Genomic DNA, 20,045 nt, shown 5'->3' with positions numbered 1-20,045 from the left:
GCGCCGCTTTGAAACCCATTTGGCGCTGTAATAAACAGTGCCAGTTCCACAGTCAGCAGCACTGCAGCAAAGAACTCCGGTTAGAAAGGATGGCAGCTAAAGATGAGTTTATATAGATGCCAAAAGGCTTTAATTTGTCATAAGAGTCTAGGGTGACCAGACGTCCCGAAAAATTCGGGACAGTCCCGAAATCCAAGCATCCTGCCCTAATTGTCCCGAAAATTAGAGCAAAGTCTCAAGAGCAGACTCTCGAGTAGTTATGGTCTGATAGAACATTAGTCATGAATTTTGATAACACGCATTGCTATTTTTCATTCATTCATGTTGAAATGGAGGCTCAGGCTGGTGTCCCGGGACCCGATGACACATAGCTAAAAAGCAAAAACGTCTCTGCAGGTACCAGGAGGACTGTGTAGGGAAATACTCCTGGATTACTGCAGTTTTACGTGATGCAAACAAAGCGTTTTGCAATGTATGTAGGAAGGAGTTTGGTATTTCACACGGGGGGGGGGAGTCAGACATCAGGCTGCATGCTAGCAGCAAACTACATATAACTACTGTACAGACCAACACTTTGTGTTTGTTTTGTGTTTCATAATGACACTTGAGTTCATGATTTTAATGATTTTTTATTTGTATTTTCGGGTTTACATGACAGTTGAATTCCTGAATAAAAATAATAATAATAATTTTGAAATTCATGCACACACACACACACACACACACACACACACACACACACACACACACTCTGTTCAACAGGGACATTCTAAAACTTATAAAGCTGAAAATGTGAAGCAGTAACGCTTAATGTCAGATAATGTCCATAATAATTGGACTTTGGGTTAGATTGTTTGTCAGTTTTCAGTGGATTTGAGGAGCAATATGAGAGAGAAATTTGGGGATCATTGATCGTTGTTTAGGTAGGCTACGTTAAACCACGTTAAGCTTTTTCACGTTAAGCATTTTAGAATGTCCCGTTCAACACCCCTTTTCTCGTAGAATTAATCGAACATCCTCTTTCCTTATGTTTGATCCATTCTCCTTTGCATGTTGTGTACATCCACCTATATCCGTGGAGTTGGCTAGATGTTTGTAACTGTTCATAAATAAAAGTAATTGCCCGATCCAAATCGCTGTATCCCTTGTTCCGGAACAGATTACAATACTTTAAAATCCGTTTTAAATGTTGTAGTGAAACACGTAATGGTGACGACTTGCAAGCAAAGCAGCAATGTCCTTATAATGAAGATTAAAATATAGTGCAACTAACTCCTGTACTGTAGTCATTTCTCTAGCTGTCACTGTTATGGCCCAGGCTATGTCAATATACGGCTTTCATGTGCTCACACAAAAGTGTTGCGTGCTCACACAAAACTTTCATGTGCGCACGTGAACGCACTACTAATGTAATCATACAGTAAAGCATGCCTACGTCTTTTATATAGACTACTGATGTAATCATACAGTAAAGCATGCCTACGTCTTTTATATTGACTACTAATGTAATCATACAGTAAAGCATACCTACGTCTTATATATAGACTACTAATGCAATCGTACATACAATCATACTCCAGAGAGACCGGAGAGACCCTTAACGTTGTTCTGAAACATACGGCGGAGGCAGAGAAATCAGTACGACCTAAGTCATCCAAGGTGTGGGAGCATTTCACACTAAATAAATCGAAAACGTGTTAATTGCAAGATAAGCAAAAGCGACACGGCATGGCACGGGCGCACCACGGTGATGATTCAGGACCTAAAACGTAAACATGTTGGAGTCCTTGATGAGGAGGAAGGGAGTTCAACAGCAGGGTGAAGTCACTACACAATCCTACTGTTGTTCCGTTTGGAAGTGAGGAACGTAACGTCTCTCCAGTAGCTCTTCTGGTGCTGGTGTGGTGTTTACTTGTTATCCAGCTGACTAGCATGACAAGCTAGCGTTAGCTCGTTAATAACAGTAGCCTAGCAGGGGTGGTATAATTTGCAAGACTAAAGACACGTTTTTATTCACTCGCCTTTTTTGGCACATTCATTTTCAATCTATTGTCATGTATATATTCTGTGCTTTGTCCCATATGAGTTATTGTTGACAAAAATATATGTGTGTTGTACTTTTTAATTAGGGGTCCAAGCCAGAGTCTGCAAAAACCGGTGGTAGCAAGAGCTACGCCGTTCGTACAGCAGGGTTGTGGAACCCTATTGTTTTTCTACTGATTTTTCTTTATTAGGGCCCGAGCGCCGACAGCGGCGAAGGCCCTATTGAAACTGAAGGAATTATTATTTTCCCGGCAAATGAATTGGCTTTTTGAGGGGCTTAACATATTCAAAAACTCACCAAATTTGGCGGTCGCATCAAGTCTGGTGAAGATTTACGTATTTTAAGGGTTTCGGGAATAGGCGCGCAAAAATGGCTCGCTAGCGCCCCCTACAATGTTAAAAAAATTGAGCCCCTGCAGTGCGTTTAACGTAGACTCACGAAACTTGGTACACATATGTATCATGTCAAGATGTACAAAAAACGTCATTGAAGCCATACCCTAAGCCCAACAGGAAGTCCGCCATTTTGATTTCAAAGTTCGAAATTAGTGCGATTTTGGCCATTTCCACATGTCGTACTTTAACGAACTCCTCCTAGAGATTTCATCCGATCAACTTCAAATTCGGTCTGTGCCATCTTAAGACATTAAAGATGAAAAGTTGTTAAAAGAAAAACTTTTCGTCATAAGGCGTGGCCGTGGCGGGGCGGCCATTTTGTGCGTTTCGCCGCCGAAACAGGAAGTGGGTGTAACTCGAGTGTACATTGTCCGATTGGCTCGAAACTTTTCAGGATTCATAAGAGTCCAACCCTGAGGACAAATAAAGGCCGATATTTACTTAAAGTCATAGCGCCCCCTAGTGGCAACAGGAAGTAGGCCTAAAAGTCAAGGTGCTATACTTTAACGAACTCCTCCTAGAGATTTCATCCGATGTACTTCAAACTTGGTCTCTATCATCCCAACACCTTAAAGATGAAAAGTTATTAAAAGAAAAACTTTTCGTCTGACGGTGTGGGCGTGGCGTGGCGGCCATTTTGAGTGTTGAGCGATGAACAAATAAATTGTTGTAACTTGAGTGTACGTTGTCGTATCTGCCCGAATATTCTCACGATTGACAAGGGTCCAGGCCTGAGGACACCTACAGGCCATATTTGACTTTTGGTCATAGCGCCCCCCACTGGCAACAGGAAATGCGCCTTATATGACAAACATCATCCGATTTACATGAAACTTAGAATGTGTGGTCTACATGTGATAATGAGCCGGCCCCTATACTTTAACCACGCCCACTTACTCAGGCCACGCCCCCTTTCATAACATTTGTACCGTTTAAGGTAGAGTCTTGTGTGAGGTGTCATTAAACTCAGCAGAGAGTTGCTTCTTCATTGGTGATGTTTGGCCCGCCCCTATGCTTAAGCCACACCCCCTTTCATAACATTTGAACGATTTAAGGTTGACCATTGTGTGAGGTATCAATGAACTCAGCAGAGAGTTGCTTCTTCATTGGTGATGGTTTGGCCCGCCCCCTATGCTTAAGCCACGCCCCCTTTCATAACATTTGAACCGATTAAGGTAGACCCTTGTGTGAGGTATCATTGAACTCAGCAGAGACTTCCTTTTTAATTGGTGATGGGTTGACCTGGCCCCTACCATTTAGCCACGCCCCTTTTTATAACTGGTGACCCATTTAAGGAAGAGTCTTGTGTGAGGTGTCATTGAACTCAGCAGAGAGTTGCTTCTTCATTGGTGATGATTAGGCCCGCCCCCTATGCTTAAGCCACGCCCCCTTTCATAACATTTGAACGATTTAAGGTTGACCATTGTGTGAGGTATCAATGAACTCAGCAGAGAGTTGCTTCTTCATTGGTGATGATTTGGCCCGCCCCCTATATTCAAGCCACGCCCCTTTCATAAATGCTGAACCATCTAAGGTAGAGTCTTGTGTGAGGTATCATTGAACGCAGCAGGGAGTTCCCTTTTCATTGGTGACGATTTGCGGTGTCTGAGTGCCGTGCAAATGCACGGTCGCAAGGAGCAGCGACCACCGGTGACCCCGACGCGCACAGAGGAGCGAGGGCCCATCCATCGCTGCTTGCAGCTTTAATTATTATTCTTCTCCGCCTAAAACTCCGACTACAGCCTAAACCGTACATGGTGGGGTGTTGCCGTTTTCAGGACTGGTCCCAAACTCCGCAAGGACCTCAGGCGCAAAAATAGACCCACTTCCACCATTAAGTGGCGCTATAGCAGAAAAAACGCGTTTGGCCCTATAACTCCCACAAAGTACACGGACATTTAAAAACCATATATCCACGTGTTCCCTGGATCCAACTGAATCACGTGATATAGGCCCCGCCCATTTCCGCCTAGACTTTTATGCGTGAAAAATCGCAATTTATCAAAAACCTACTTTTTCGAACTCCTCCTAGACCGTGTGACCGATCTGCACGAAACTTGGACCCTAGCATTTCCAGACCGACCTGACAAAAAGTTAATAAAAAAAATGTTTATACGATAAAAGTTGCGCATATTACGCACAAACAAATTTGTGTAGCTAACTATGAAAACACCAACTTTGCCATTTCTCAGCCAAAATGAATGCTATCAACGTCTGAAGGTCCCCCACGCGTTTTATGAAAATTGGTTACTAGGGGGCGCTATTTTATATCACATGAATGGCTCATCCGATATTTACAAAATTTGATGGGTACCATCTAGGGACACTCCTGAGGCCAACACTAGAGTGGGGTACTGAGGGGTCAAAGTGGGCGTGGCCTATGGGACCCAAGTCTAGATTTACGACTTACAGTAATGTGAACAACTTTAAATTTACAGGGTAGATAGACAATGGGTCATGGACCACACCTACCAAAAATTACACATGTGGACCACTAGATGGCGCTATAATGTTTTTTTTGCCTTTAACTCCCACATTACACATCGCACATTAGAAATCCTTACATCTAAGTGTTCCTTGAATCAAGCTGAATCACATGATATAGGCCACCATTTTTGCTTAAAATCTTTTTCGCAATATTGCACAATGCGCACAATGTTTTTTTATCCAATTCATCGATTAATCGAAAAAATAATCGACAGATTAATCGATTATTAAAATAATCATTAGTTGCAGCCCTACTCTTTAGTTAGAGCTGTTACACAACACACAATCCCAAACTCTCCTACAGCCTCTTTAGTTAGGGCTGTTACACAACAATCTGTCAATAACAACACACAAATCTGTGAATATGTTTCCAACTTTACCTTAGTCCGTGTTAGCTGATTAGCAGCATAGCTACAGCCGAGCTGCTCTGTTCAGTTAGAACTGATGATTTTAATGCTGTTAACTGTTTCATTCATGTCTTTGACTGCAGAACACTATTTCATTTTCTCATTTGTTTTTATCTTGGAGTTGTACATATTTTAATGATTTTTAAATATTTTACATATGTTGTTAGAGCCATAATGTAGCTTTTGTTTTTTGTTTTGTTGGTGACATGAATGGATGTGAGTTGTGTGTCTGACCACCAGGTGGAGCTCTGACACAGCAGATCATGAAGATACAGCTGTGTCATAGATAGATACTGTATATACTGACATATATATATATATATATATATATATATATATATATATATATATATATATATATATATATATATATATATATATACACATATGTCTATGCAGCTGTGTGAGGTAAAGGGGGAGCTAACAGACACAGACCGTGTCAGCATGTGATTTGTAGGAAGCAGAATGAAAGTTAGCTGAATAAAACAGACTAAAGTGAGTTGTACCTGCTACAGAGATAAATAATAACTGGTCCCAGAACTCAGAGAGATCAGAGATAAATAATAACTGGTCCCAGAACTCAGAGAGATCAGAGATAAATAATAACTGGTCCCAGAACTCAGAGAGATCAGAGATAAATAATAACTGGTCCCAGAACTCAGAGAGATCAGAGATAAATAATAACTGGTCCCAGAACTCAGAGAGATCAGAGATAAATAATAACTGGTCCCAGAACTCAGAGAGATCAGAGATAAATAATAACTGGTCCCAGAACTCAGAGAGATCTGATGGATCAGACGTTGGTTGGTTGGTTTGTTGCAGGAAACAGAAAGATGAAACAGGAAGCAGATCCAAACTAACTGTCCATCCCAGTTCCTGCTGGACTTCACTTGTAGTGGTAAACACAGGAACCGTTAACGGTTGAGATATGAGAAACATTCTTCATACAGACTATCATTTGGTTTCATCCTTTAATAAAGACCTGAGGAGCTGAAGACATGCAGAGCTCTCACAACTTTATTTCTTCTGGACAATATTCAACACACAGAAACACTCAGTCTGCCGACAGACAGCGAACGCACCGCGGGATCATCACTTCACTGAAATAAATACCAACAACAATCTTTGATATTAGAGAAACCATAAAGAACCATCCTTTAAACTGCTGCTTTCATTCATTCATCATGGATTTACTCTTCAGAAACAAGAAGAACAACTGAGAAACAGACTTTGATTTGGACATCATTTAAATTAAACAACATCTGACTCACTGAGTTCATATCTGAGAATAGATTTTAGTTTCCAGATATGAACTCAGAGAGAAGAGAGGAAATCAACTGCTGTCAGATTATTGGTCTCAGAGAAAACTTTATTAAAACACAGAATTCTGTGGTATATGACCATTCTATAACTTTCTATAAACGTTGTCCTAAAGGTTTGTTATAAGGGAGTCCTATGAACTTTACCCCACTTTACTGAAAATATTTGGAAACTGTTAAGATGAGCAGAGCCCCCCCAAGACAGAAGAGTCCTTTTTTGGAGTTATGCCAGATAAAAGGCATCGATTGGTCAGTTCCCTGCTCCAATGATATACTTACTGAAATATAACATTTAAAAAAAACAGGAGACACACACACACACACAGAGAGACACACACACACACACAGTCACAGATATACACACAGACACACACACACACACACAGTCACAGATATACACACACACACACACACACAGACACACACACACACACACAGTCACAGATATACACACACAAACACACACACGTCCTCCACAGGAAGTTGTTCTGAGTTTTCAACATAAAACACATGATGATATAAAATCTATTTGTCGTATTAACATTAAAAACTAACTCATGCTAAAATCATTCATATGTACAGAGTGTGCACGTTTGGCTTCCTGTCACAATCACACCAAATAATAAACAACAAACTCCTACAGGTCCCTGAACGCCTCTCTGTCTGTGGGGGGGTCCTACAGGTCCCTGAACGCCTCTCTGTCTGTGGGGGGGGGGGGGGGTCCTACAGGTCCCTGAACGCCTCTCTGCCTGTGGCCCATCTGACGGGGAGTGGGGGGGTCCTACAGGTCCCTGAACGTCTCTCTGTCTGATGCTCTAGTTATTAGATGGTGAGGTCTGTAATCATGTGGTCTCTAGTTATTAGATGGTGAGTTCTGTAATCATGTGGTCTCTAGTTATTAGATGGTGAGGTCTGTAATCATGTGGTCTCTAGTTATTAGATGGTGAGGTCTGTAATCATGTGGTCTCTAGTTATTAGATGGTGAGTTCTGTAATCATGTGGTCTCTAGTTATTAGTTGAGTTCTGTAATCATGTGGTCTCTAGTTATTAGTTGAGTTCTGTAATCATGTGGTCTCTAGTTATTAGTTAGTGAGTTCTGTAATCATGTGGTCTCTAGTTATTAGTTGAGTTCTGTAATCATGTGGTCTCTAGTTATTAGTTGAGTTCTGTAATCATGTGGTCTCTAGTTATTAGTTGAGTTCTGTAATCATGTGGTCTCTAGTTATTAGTTGGTGAGGTCTGTAATCATGTGGTCTCTAGTTATTAGATGGTGAGTTCTGTAATCATGTGGTCTCTAGTTATTAGTTGGTGAGGTCTGTAATCATGTGGTCTCTAGTTATTAGATGGTGAGTTCTGTAATCATGTGGTCTCTAGTTATTAGTTGAGTTCTGTATTCATGTGGTCTCTAGTTATTAGTTGAGTTCTGTATTCATGTGGTCTCTAGTTATTAGATGGTGAGGTCTGTAATCATGTGGTCTCTAGTTATTAGATGGTGAGGTCTGTAATCATGTGGTCTCTAGTTATTAGTTGAGTTCTGTAATCATGTGGTCTCTAGTTATTAGTTGAGTTCTGTAATCATGTGGTCTCTAGTTATTAGTTAGTGAGTTCTGTAATCATGTGGTCTCTAGTTATTAGTTGAGTTCTGTAATCATGTGGTCTCTAGTTATTAGTTGAGTTCTGTAATCATGTGGTCTCTAGTTATTAGTTGAGTTCTGTAATCATGTGGTCTCTAGTTATTAGTTGAGTTCTGTAATCATGTGGTCTCTAGTTATTAGTTGGTGAGGTCTGTAATCATGTGGTCTCTAGTTATTAGTTAGTGAGGTCTGTAATCATGTGGTCTCTAGTTATTAGTTGGTGAGGTCTGTAATCATGTGGTCTCTAGTTATTAGTTGAGTTCTGTAATCATGTGGTCTCTAGTTATTAGTTGAGTTCTGTAATCATGTGGTCTCTAGTTATTAGTTGAGTTCTGTAATCATGTGGTCTCTAGTTATTAGTTGGTGAGGTCTGTAATCATGTGGTCTCTAGTTATTAGATGGTGAGTTCTGTAATCATGTGGTCTCTAGTTATTAGTTGGTGAGGTCTGTAATCATGTGGTCTCTAGTTATTAGATGGTGAGGTCTGTAATCATGTGGTCTCTAGTTATTAGTTGAGTTCTGTATTCATGTGGTCTCTAGTTATTAGTTGAGTTCTGTATTCATGTGGTCTCTAGTTATTAGATGGTGAGGTCTGTAATCATGTGGTCTCTAGTTATTAGATGGTGAGGTCTGTAATCATGTGGTCTCTAGTTATTAGTTGAGTTCTGTAATCATGTGGTCTCTAGTTATTAGTTGAGTTCTGTAATCATGTGGTCTCTAGTTATTAGTTAGTGAGTTCTGTAATCATGTGGTCTCTAGTTATTAGTTGAGTTCTGTAATCATGTGGTCTCTAGTTATTAGTTGAGTTCTGTAATCATGTGGTCTCTAGTTATTAGTTGAGTTCTGTAATCATGTGGTCTCTAGTTATTAGTTGAGTTCTGTAATCATGTGGTCTCTAGTTATTAGTTGGTGAGGTCTGTAATCATGTGGTCTCTAGTTATTAGTTAGTGAGGTCTGTAATCATGTGGTCTCTAGTTATTAGTTGGTGAGGTCTGTAATCATGTGGTCTCTAGTTATTAGTTGAGTTCTGTAATCATGTGGTCTCTAGTTATTAGTTAGTGAGTTCTGTAATCATGTGGTCTCTAGTTATTAGTTGAGTTCTGTAATCATGTGGTCTCTAGTTATTAGTTGGTGAGGTCTGTAATCATGTGGTCTCTAGTTATTAGTTAGTGAGGTCTGTAATCATGTGGTCTCTAGTTATTAGTTGGTGAGGTCTGTAATCATGTGGTCTCTAGTTATTAGTTGAGTTCTGTAATCATGTGGTCTCTAGTTATTAGTTGGTGAGGTCTGTAATCATGTGGTCTCTAGTTATTAGTTGGTGAGTTCTGTAATCATGTGGTCTCTAGTTATTAGTTGGTGAGTTCTGTAATCATGTGGTCTCTAGTTATTAGTTGGTGAGGTCTGTAATCATGTGGTCTCTAGTTATTAGATGGTGAGGTCTGTAATCATGTGGTCTCTAGTTATTAGTTGAGTTCTGTAATCATGTGGTCTCTAGTTATTAGTTGGTGAGGTCTGTAATCATGTGGTCTCTAGTTATTAGTTGGTGAGTTCTGTAATCATGTGGTCTCTAGTTATTAGTTGGTGAGTTCTGTAATCATGTGGTCTCTAGTTATTAGTTGGTGAGGTCTGTAATCATGTGGTCTCTAGTTATTAGTTGGTGAGGTCTGTAATCATGTGGTCTCTAGTTATTAGTTGAGTTCTGTATTCATGTGGTCTCTAGTTATTAGTTGAGTTCTGTATTCATGTGGTCTCTAGTTATTAGATGGTGAGGTCTGTAATCATGTGGTCTCTAGTTATTAGATGGTGAGTTCTGTAATCATGTGGTCTCTAGTTATTAGTTAGTTGAGGTCTGTAATCATGTGGTCTCTAGTTATTAGATGGTGAGGTCTGTAATCATGTGGTCTCTAGTTATTAGATGGTGAGTTCTGTAATCATGTGGTCTCTAGTTATTAGATGGTGAGGTCTGTAATCATGTGGTCTCTAGTTATTAGATGGTGAGGTCTGTAATCATGTGGTCTCTAGTTATTAGATGGTGAGGTCTGTAATCATGTCTGTTGTGGAGAGACGAGCTGTTACATCAGAAGGAACCACAGACAGGAAACCAGCAGGAGGGATTTCAAAATAAAAGAAAAGGCTTTAACCCTGAACATGTTTAATTATTACAGATGATTATCATCTCCAACATCTGGACTAACTCATGATGATTGTCTTTCTGATTTAAATCTTCTAGACGAGTCAAAGAAATAACGTGAAACCCAACTGACTATTGATTAATATCCTGATCAATCAAACATCTGTTTCCACGGTGACGTCTTCACATGTTTTAGGGTATCGCTCCTTTAGGACAGTATTAGTACCGTTAACGATACCAGTACTAGAGCAGTATTACTACCGTTAATACTAGGACAGTATCAGTACCGTTAACGGTATCAATACTGTGCTAGTATTGGTATTGTTAACGATACCAGTACTAGGATAGTATTAGTACTGTACTACTACTGTCCTAGTACTGGTATCGTTAACTGTACTAATACTGTCCTAGTACTGGTACCGTTAACGGTACTAATACTGTCCTAGTATTGGTACCGTTAATGGTACTAATACTGTCCTAGTACTGGTACCGTTAACGGTACTAATACTGTCCTAGTACTGGTACCGTTAACTGTACTAATACTGTCCTAGTACTGGTACCGTTAACGGTACTAATACTGTCCTAGTACTGGTACCGTTAACTGTACTAATACTGTCCTAGTACTGGTACCGTTAACTGTACTAATACTGTCCTAGTACTGGTACCGTTAACGGTACTAATACTGTCCTAGTACTGGTACCGTTAACTGTACTAATACTGTCCTAGTACTGGTACCGTTAACGGTACTAATACTGTCCTAGTACTGGTATCGTTAACGGTACTAATACTGTCCTAGTACTGGTACCGTTAACGGTACTAATACTGTCCTAGTACTGGTACCGTTAACGGTACGCAGCCTTCTCAGGGTTTTCTTTAATGAACTGAATGTGTTTGATTTCACGGCGCTGTTGAGGATCAGAACACATTCCTGATTTTAATATCTGAGGTATTATTGATTTATTGATGATTTCTGATGAAAACAGGTGAGCAGGGTTGGTTAGTTTGGCCCGTTTCTAAAGTCATTCACTACATAGATACGTCATTAAACAACGACCATACGGACAACATTAAATAACTTATTAATAACTTTTAACAACTTATTCCAACAGTAAATTGCTGTTAAACGTCTAAATAATGTTGAAGTTAAAAAAAAGTTAAAACATTGGTGATGTTTTAGCGCAATATACTTTTAGGTCAAAAATGTAACTTATTTAATGTAAACTGCTGTGAGACTGAGTGACACTGAAACTGAGCTGAAAATGATGGTTTCAATGCTGATTAAACTTAATCAGCATTCGACTGCCTCACCCCAACCCTAGCTTCTAAAGAACTGAATAAGTCACGTCTGTTATTTAGCATAAAGGTAGAAGCTCTAGAAGACCTATTGTTTAATCAACTTTGAGAGCCATCCCCTGTTGGGCCAGACAAAGAATGAGTATTCCTGTAGTTTGGAAACAACTGACACTGACTTGGTGAGATCCTGTGGCCGGGTGTGGCCACAAGACACATGGAGTAGGAACACCTTTTCCTTTGAAGACATCTGACCAATACGGAGGGATGTAATTTGAGGAACCACCCTCAGCTCCTTAGGATACATTTGGAAACTTCACAATGGTTAAGGACTGTTTGAATGTGTCTCTGGAAGGGGAGGCATGTTTGGCAGTCCACTGCTGGCAGTGTTTTATTGATGTATTGTTTTGTATTGTTTAGACTGCAAAATTGTGACCCCATAAGGAAGCATGCTTGCAGTCCACTGCTGGCAGTGTAACATTTGTTTTTGTCATGTCGTTTTCACCATGTTGTTTATTAAACCTTTTGCTTAACTTTCAATTGGACTCTAGCCTTCTCCTTCGTCCTCAGGAATCAAACGAACACGTTGTGTGCTTTTACATTTTCTAACAATAACCACCAGATGGGAAAAAGCTCCCGTCCAGTCCTCGCCCTGTTGTGTCTTCGTGGCTTTGTAATCTCAGGTTGTTTGGAGCAAGCTCTTAGTCTCGGCCCCCTCTACCAGATGGGTCTGACCCATGAGTTTGCTGGGGACAGGGGGAGCTGCCCCCCTGGTGGCTGAAACAGGTAAAATGAGTGGAATAACTACGTCTGGCATCATCAGATATTTTATAAATATCTTAAATAACACAAAACAACTAAATGGTGGTAGGTAATACATCTGATTTCATATACTGCTTTAGTAAAAAAAAAGTACACTGTGTTCCAAATTATTATGCAAATTATATTTTTCACTGATTTTCCTAAATAGTCAATGCAAATGACAGTCAGTATAATTTTCAAGTCACCAACCGTTGGGGTATAAGTCGAATTACATTGAACAAACCACCCAATGAAAACTGTATTTTTTTTTAATATTTAAAATTAAAAAACTGAAAATGCACTGTTCCAAATTATTATGCACAACAGAGTTTCAAAGCATTTTATAGGTTGTAAAGATCTGAAAATGGTAATTTGCTGAATTTGCAGCATTAGGAGGTCATATTTACTTAAATCAAAAGCTATTTCAATCCAACCCATCTTAACAGCTTCCATGTTAACATAGGACCCATTCTTTGATTTCACATTCACAGTTCTTGCATCCATTGAACTTGTGAGTTTATGGAGAGTTTCTGCTTGAATGTCTTTGCAGGATGTCAGAATAGCCTCCCAGAGCTGCTGTTTTGATGTGAACTGCCCCCCACCCTCATAGATCTTTTGCTTGAGGATGCTCCAAAGGTTCTCAATAGGGTTGAGGTCAGGGGAGGATGGGGGCCACACCATGAGTTTCTCTCCTTACAAGCAGAAAAGATTGCAGTGGGCCCAGAAATACATGAAGACTAATTTTCAAACAGTCTTGTTTACTGATGAGTGCCGTGCAAACCTGGCTGGTCCAGATGGATGGAGCAGTGGACTGTTGGTGGATGGACACCATGTCCCAGTAAGGCTGTGACATCAGCAAGGAGGTGGAGGAGTCATGTTCTGGTCCAGAATCATGGGGAGAGAGCTGGTAGGCCCATTTAGGGTCCCTGAAGGTGTGACAATGACCTTGGCAAAGTATGTAGAGTTTCTGACTGACCACTTTCTTCCATGGTACAAAAAGAAGAACTGTGCCTTGCAAAATCATTTTCACGCATGACAATACACCAAGTCATGCTGCAAAGAATATCTCTGTGTCATAGGCTGCTATGGGCATACAATGAGAGAAACTCATGGTGTGGCCCCCATCCTCCCCTGACCTCAACCCTACTGAGAACCTTTGGAGCATCCTCAAGCAAAAGATCTATGAGGGTGGGGGGCAGTTCACATCAAAACAGCAGCTCTGGGAGGCTATTCTGACATCCTGCAAATACATTCAAGCAGAAACTCTCCATGAACTCACAAGTTCAATGGATGCAAGAACTGTGAATGTGAAATCAAAGAATGGCTCCTATGTTAACATGGAAGCTGTTAAGATGGGTTGGATTGAAATAGCTTTTGATTTCAGTAAATATGACCTCCTTATGCTGCAAATTCAGCAAATGACCATTTTCAGATCTTTTCAACCTATAAAATGCTTTGAAACTCTGTTGTGCATAATAATTTGGAACAGTGCATTTTCAGTTTTTTATTTTTAAATATAAAAAAAAAATACAGTTTTCATTGGGTGGTTTGTTCAATGTAATTCGACTTATACCCCAACGGTTTGTGACTTGGAAATTAGCGGCTCTCAGATATAAACATGTCAGGAATTAATGTTGAGGCTTGCTACACGTAAATATCATTACATTTTATCAGCCGTGGAGAGTAACTCTGCCTGTAGTGGAATGGCTTCGAATGACGACCAAAAGCGCTCGTCTTTTACTGTGACCATTTACTGTTCAATATGTTGCAGTTTTACAAACAAGAAAGTGAACAACTGGAGCCTGACGGACATGTAACCTACTTCAAAATAAAAGCACTTCCTGTGATGTTTCGCAGTAAAACTAAATTACTGTTAAATAAGGTTGTGTAGGCTACCTTTTCACAAATCAGCTGTAAATCAAGTACTGTAAATAATGTTAATAGTGAGTTTTAATCACACTATAATTGAACATTTCCTTTAGAGTGTTTTAAACTAAACAACATAAATTTCTTATTCAAGTGCTATAAAACATTTTACAACAATGCCGTACTTTTGAGTATTTTCATTTTCTCCTACTTGCCTATTATATGTTTTACTTATCTATTTTGTATAGCTTTAGTTACTTTGCATATTTATATTAATTATACAAAATATGAATAATCTATGATGTATTAAAGTGGATAAAGACGAGACTTTATTGATCCGGTGGTGAAATTCACAAGCTAGCTGCCAAATCAAACCTCCCCTGTTATTTTGGTGAAAGTAACTCAAAAGTAATGCAAAAGTAGTGTAACGCATTACAATTCAGAGACAGTAATATTGTAATATAACTAATTACTCTCAAATGACAGTAACTAGTAATCTATAATGTATTACATTTTGGAAGTAACTTGCCCAGCGCCGTTAGTGAGTTAATCTACTGAAATGCCCCACCATAACAATGTTAGTGAGTTAATCTACTGAAATGGCCCCCCACCATAACTATGTTAGTGAGTTAATCTACTGAAATGGCCCCCCCACCATAACAATGTTAGTGAGTTAATCTACTGAAATGGCCCCCCCACCATAACTATGTTAGTGAGTTAATCTACTGAAATGGCCCCCCCACCATAACAATGTTAGTGAGTTAATCTACTGAAATGGCCCCCCCACCATAACTATGTTAGTGAGTAAATCTACTGAAATGGCCCCCCCACCATAACAATGTTAGTGAGTTAATCTACTGAAATGGCCCCCCACCATAACAATGTTAGTGAGTTAATCTACTGAAATGCCCCCCCCCCCCCCACCAGAGGAGTGTGATGTGTCAGATCAGAAAGCAGAGGTTTAGTCACTATGTCATGGTGTAATAAAACAATGGGAATCTGTATATATTTGCGAAGCGTAAACCATTACAGGAGGGGGGGGGGGGGGGGGGTCATGCCTTTTTTCCAAATCGTTTTGGAGGGTCATAGAAATTTTTTTACTGGCCAGGGGAGGGTCATGTCTTTTTTGGCTAAAGGTCCCAAAACTCCTCCAGTGGCCCCTTAAATAAATAAGGAACTGTCCCTAAGTTAGTAACACGAAGAAATAAAGTAAGTCACATGGTTGATGAAACAGGGAGGATCTGGTCTATAAAGAGGCTCTGAGTTCTGGTCTCTGCAGCAGATCAACAACAGCTAAACCATGGGGAACCAGTCTAGTGCCTATGTTAGTGGGGATGGAAACTATGGTAAGTATGTTTCTTAGTGAATTGTGTTGTTGTGATTAATAGACTGGAAGTTTTTGTTGTTTTATATTATAATTATTAATACTTTAAATATTTGCAATATATGTGTTTTTAATTATTTTATAAATGAAGTGAGACTTTAAATAACAGGAAGGATTTGTTTTGAGATATTTTTTTCATTGTCTAGTAGGATTAGTAGTGCAGTTTACACAAACTAGACGACACAGATTTCTATAATGATTTGACGATGTGACTCTGGTCCCAAACACACACTGAGTTCACTCTGATTACTGACACTAATCTGTGAAACATGTTGCATGATGCCTAAATGTTTTTCTTTACAGTACACCTGAGGTCCGCGCCTTCATGCAGTAAGATATGAAGTTTATTTCTGAACTTTGAACTTTTATTATATTTTTTCATATTGAATTATACATGTTAATCCTTTTGTTTAACTCCATTTGCCTATTACCTAATAATTACACAATTTTCTCTTCAGCTTTGAGTGAACAAATACATTCTACAAGTCAACTTAACTTTGCAATATATTAACTGTATTTATTTATTCTGTATAATTCCAAGTGTTGCAGACTATATTTACATGTTTTCTAAATGTGTTTCTTTGTAGTGTCGATGCCGCCTTCTCGCAGTAAGATATGAAGTTTATTTCTAAACAACCTTCAGACTTTTATTATAATCATTATTTATATAAAACGATACATGTTGTTAATCAATTTAAGTAATTCCATAATTCCTCTTCAGCTGTGAGTGAACCATGGAGGAAAATATCTTGGGGGTGAGTTCACTTTGACTTGTTTCTGCTCTCTGCTATTTAACATAATCTACACAAGTGTAGTATTGGCTTTAGTTGCCTTTATTGATAGGAGGGATTAAGTAAGGAATGTGTGAGAGAGAGGGAGGTGACATGCAGCAAAGGGCCACAGGTCGGAACCAAACCTGCGGCTGGAATTCAGTTTCAAACGTACACACGAGTTAGACTTTATGAAAGGAAACTGGACTTCTATCAAGCGGGAGAAATTTGGGGAATTCTTTAAAATCTAAAATGAAATGTGATCCTGTCTTAACAGAGACAATGCGAGGGATCTCCAGTATGTGAAGGAGTATAAGCCTGGAAACAAGGACATCAAACATGTCCGAATCCTTCTGTACGGACCCAACGGAGCTGGAAAGTCCAGCTTCATCAAGTCTGTCAGCAGCGTCATACGAGGCAGAGTGACTACTCCTGCTTTGACCTCTGACAAAAGTTACAGTGGAACAGTAAGACAACTTTAGATCAACATCTAAAGCAACATCGGCTGTTTGATAAATCTTTCTCTTTAACTTTTCCCCCAACTTAACCCTAACTAAATGATCTGCATGAGAATAAACAGAGTTTAGTCTGACATTAATGTATCAGGGACGTCATACAGAATAAACACTGCAGAACCATAAATCTGTAGATTACTGTGATTAAAACGAGTATTTAATCTTTGTGTGTTACAGTATGAAACGTTTAAAATCAGAGAAGAAGAAGGAAACCCAGAGTCATTCTGTCATTTTGTCTTCAATGACGTCATGGATCTGAAGGATGGAGATGGAATCAGTTCTGACGACATCAAGCTGACCCTGAAAGGACATGTGAAGGAGGGTTACCAGGTACCACTCTCACTTTAGTCAACTTTAAAGAGACCCTATTATACTGCATCAGCATCATATCTGTACTCTTGGGGGTCACTAAAATAGGTTTACATGCTTTGATGTTCAACAAACATATTATGTTTCTCTTACTGCCCATTGCTGCAACTCTTCTGTCTGAATCACTGTCTGAACTTGGCCCGCCTTTCTGAAAAACCTGGTGCACTCTGATTGGTCAGCTGGCCCACTCTGTTGTGATTGGTCAACCAAATTACAAACAAGCAGCTGGCGGGCTGCGCTGGCTGAGGCTGCTCATATGGGCAGCACATCTGAAAAACTCAGCTGGCTTTCTCAATCAACGAGATCATTAACGAGGAATTTCAAAGAGGAATGTGGGCGAGACGTTTTAGGCAGTTGAGAACAAGTGCTCTCTGGGGGAGAGAAAGATCCATTTGGAGTGAAATGTGTTCTTTTGTACTTTATATATCTATTACATACACAAAAACTATACAGCACACTAAAATACGGGGAAAATCCAAAAAAGCTTAACAGGGGCTCTTTAACATGAATTAGTGGTCAGCTAACATGACGTTTGTCATTTTAATGAAGTAAGAGTTGATTTGCTGCAACACCAGCAGGGCTATTATAGTTTAGTCAACCATTATAACCTTGCCTAGGGCTGTGCAATCATTCAGATTTGGATCACCAGTTCACCTCCTAACAATCACAAAAACAATGGAATTGAGAAAACATTTCAAAGTGTTTCCACTGTTGATGTATAATTATTTTAACTTCAATGGATGCAACATCTTTCCAAAAGTCAACCAGTAATCGTCTTACACTCTTAAACACAGTGTCATAATGTAATTGTGTTTTCCAGTTCAAGCCTTCCTCTCCACTGTCTGATGATGACCCAGGCTACAACCCCCGTCCCTCTGCAGACGACCAAGTTCATGTTCTGGTTTGTGTGCTTTCTGCTAACTCAGCAGAAATCCCAGACTCAGTTCTGAAGAAGATGGCAGACATCAGAGAGGCAGCCAGTGAGCTGGGTAAGCAGGTTAACTTGATCTCAAGTCAGTGGTCAGACTCCAACACTCAAACAGGAGTTCAGCACTTTAACACTGAGTCCATACTCAATAATTTATCACAGTTTGATACAGCCCATAATACAAAGATCAGGACTAAAAAACTCAAATAATGTTCAGGTTTCAGGTCAGATTTAAGCTTTTTCCTGACGTAAGTTTGCATTTTTACTGAGAGCTTGTTCAGACATGTTTATAGTTTTTTATAGTTGTTTGTTGGATTTAATGAACAGAAACTTCCTGAAAAAACTAAAATACTGAGTGTGTTTCTGTCTGCAGGGATTCCCCAAATGGCAATAGGCACCTACATTGATTTAGCCTGTCCTGAAACTGAAAATGATCTGAAGAATGTGTACAAGAGCCAGAACCTGAAGCAAAAGGTGAGTTCGTACATAAATATAACCTCATGTGTTTTAACTTTGTAGTCCAAATATGTTCAGTATATGAGCACAGAAACCCACATAAGTCCCATTGTTTACCACTCAGGTGAAAGACTTCAGCGCAGCAGTGGGAGTCCCAGAGAACTACGTCTTTCCTGTGAAGAACTACAGTGATGAAACCGACATCAATGATGATGTCGACACTCTCATCCTGAACGCACTGAGACAAATGATCAACCTTGGAGACGACTTCATTTACAAAATGTAAAACTATGTTAGAGAAAGCAGTGAGTCTGGGATGTCCAGTTCTAATCTGTTGGCAGGTCTCTTTGACAGTTAATGTCTGTATTTGATGAAGACTGTTGTCTCTATAAGACAGCTGGGATCTGATCCTAGTGGCCAACACATACATGTTATTGCATGTTTGCATGTTTGTGATGAATAAATTCTGTGGCTTGCAGTCAGTGTGCAGGTGTTATTATTTTCATCAACATTTTTTTTATTTCTGTCTTCCTGAAATCACAGAACACACACACGTCAGCCTCTTACACTGCTGCACTAACTCAGGATTTACTAATTTCCTTCTCCATAATAACATTATCTTATTTAAACAATATAAATGATCACATTACATTACTACCCCCACTCATATACTCTCTAGCAACTTACGTACATACATAATGAGAGCAACTTTCCCAGTGCCTTAAAGCCTGCTATAAAGGCTGCTATAAAGGCTGCTATAACCAATGTGTACAAATCTGCTATAACCCATGTGTATAAATCTGCTATAACCCATGTGTATAAATCTGCTATAACCCATGTGTATAAATCTGCTATAACCCATGTGTATAAATCTGGTGACAAACAGGTTAGTAGTTAGTCACCTATCAACATCCTACCAGTCATCTCAAAGGTCATTGAAACTGTAAACACCTTCCCAGGTGAACCTGGTTCTCCAGGAGGAATGTGCACATACGTAGAGTCATAACCAGGGATGTTGCTGGTGGTGAAGAAACTGATATTTTTCAGGTGGACATGCTTATATCTTGGCCTGGTAGAAAAACCACATGTTCCCCAATGTCAACAATGTGCCCAAACAGCAAAACCCCAACCACTTAACATTAGGAAAAAGGACTTGCTGTTGTGATGAAGACAGAACGGACCCAAACGCTAGGCTCAGCAGGAAAAAACAAGTTTTATTGAGGGAGAGGGAAGTGGAAGGAGTGGGGAG

General features: G+C 39.6%; 1 protein-coding gene and 2 long non-coding RNA genes across 3 annotated transcripts; 1 reads left to right on the top strand and 2 right to left on the bottom strand.

Moving 5' to 3' along the window:
* Positions 1-715: 715 nt before the first annotated feature.
* On the bottom strand, positions 716-19,889 carry LOC118494557. The gene is made up of 4 exons (XR_004896680.1): positions 19,879-19,889; positions 14,320-14,326; positions 7,121-7,412; positions 716-751 (listed from the first exon to the last, which is right to left on the bottom strand). It is a non-coding gene; the product is annotated as an uncharacterized LOC118494557 (long non-coding RNA).
* On the bottom strand, positions 10,339-10,956 carry LOC116064176. The gene is made up of 2 exons (XR_004108476.2): positions 10,845-10,956; positions 10,339-10,660 (listed from the first exon to the last, which is right to left on the bottom strand). It is a non-coding gene; the product is annotated as an uncharacterized LOC116064176 (long non-coding RNA).
* On the top strand, positions 16,310-19,097 carry LOC118494556 (interferon-induced protein 44-like). The gene is made up of 7 exons (XM_035998869.1): positions 16,310-16,366; positions 16,480-16,513; positions 16,806-16,995; positions 17,221-17,373; positions 18,233-18,401; positions 18,714-18,814; positions 18,921-19,097. The coding sequence occupies exons 1-7, from the start codon at positions 16,330-16,332 to the stop codon at positions 19,080-19,082; spliced, it is 846 nt and encodes a 281-aa protein (XP_035854762.1). The 5' UTR covers positions 16,310-16,329; the 3' UTR covers positions 19,083-19,097.
* Positions 19,890-20,045: the final 156 nt, after the last annotated feature.

This window comes from Sander lucioperca, unplaced genomic scaffold (genome assembly GCF_008315115.2).
Source record: "Sander lucioperca isolate FBNREF2018 unplaced genomic scaffold, SLUC_FBN_1.2 Unpl_30, whole genome shotgun sequence".
Classification (NCBI taxonomy): domain Eukaryota; kingdom Metazoa; phylum Chordata; class Actinopteri; order Perciformes; family Percidae; genus Sander; species Sander lucioperca.
Note: the sequence above shows the minus strand (reverse complement) of the source record. Positions and strands in the feature narration are given on the sequence as shown.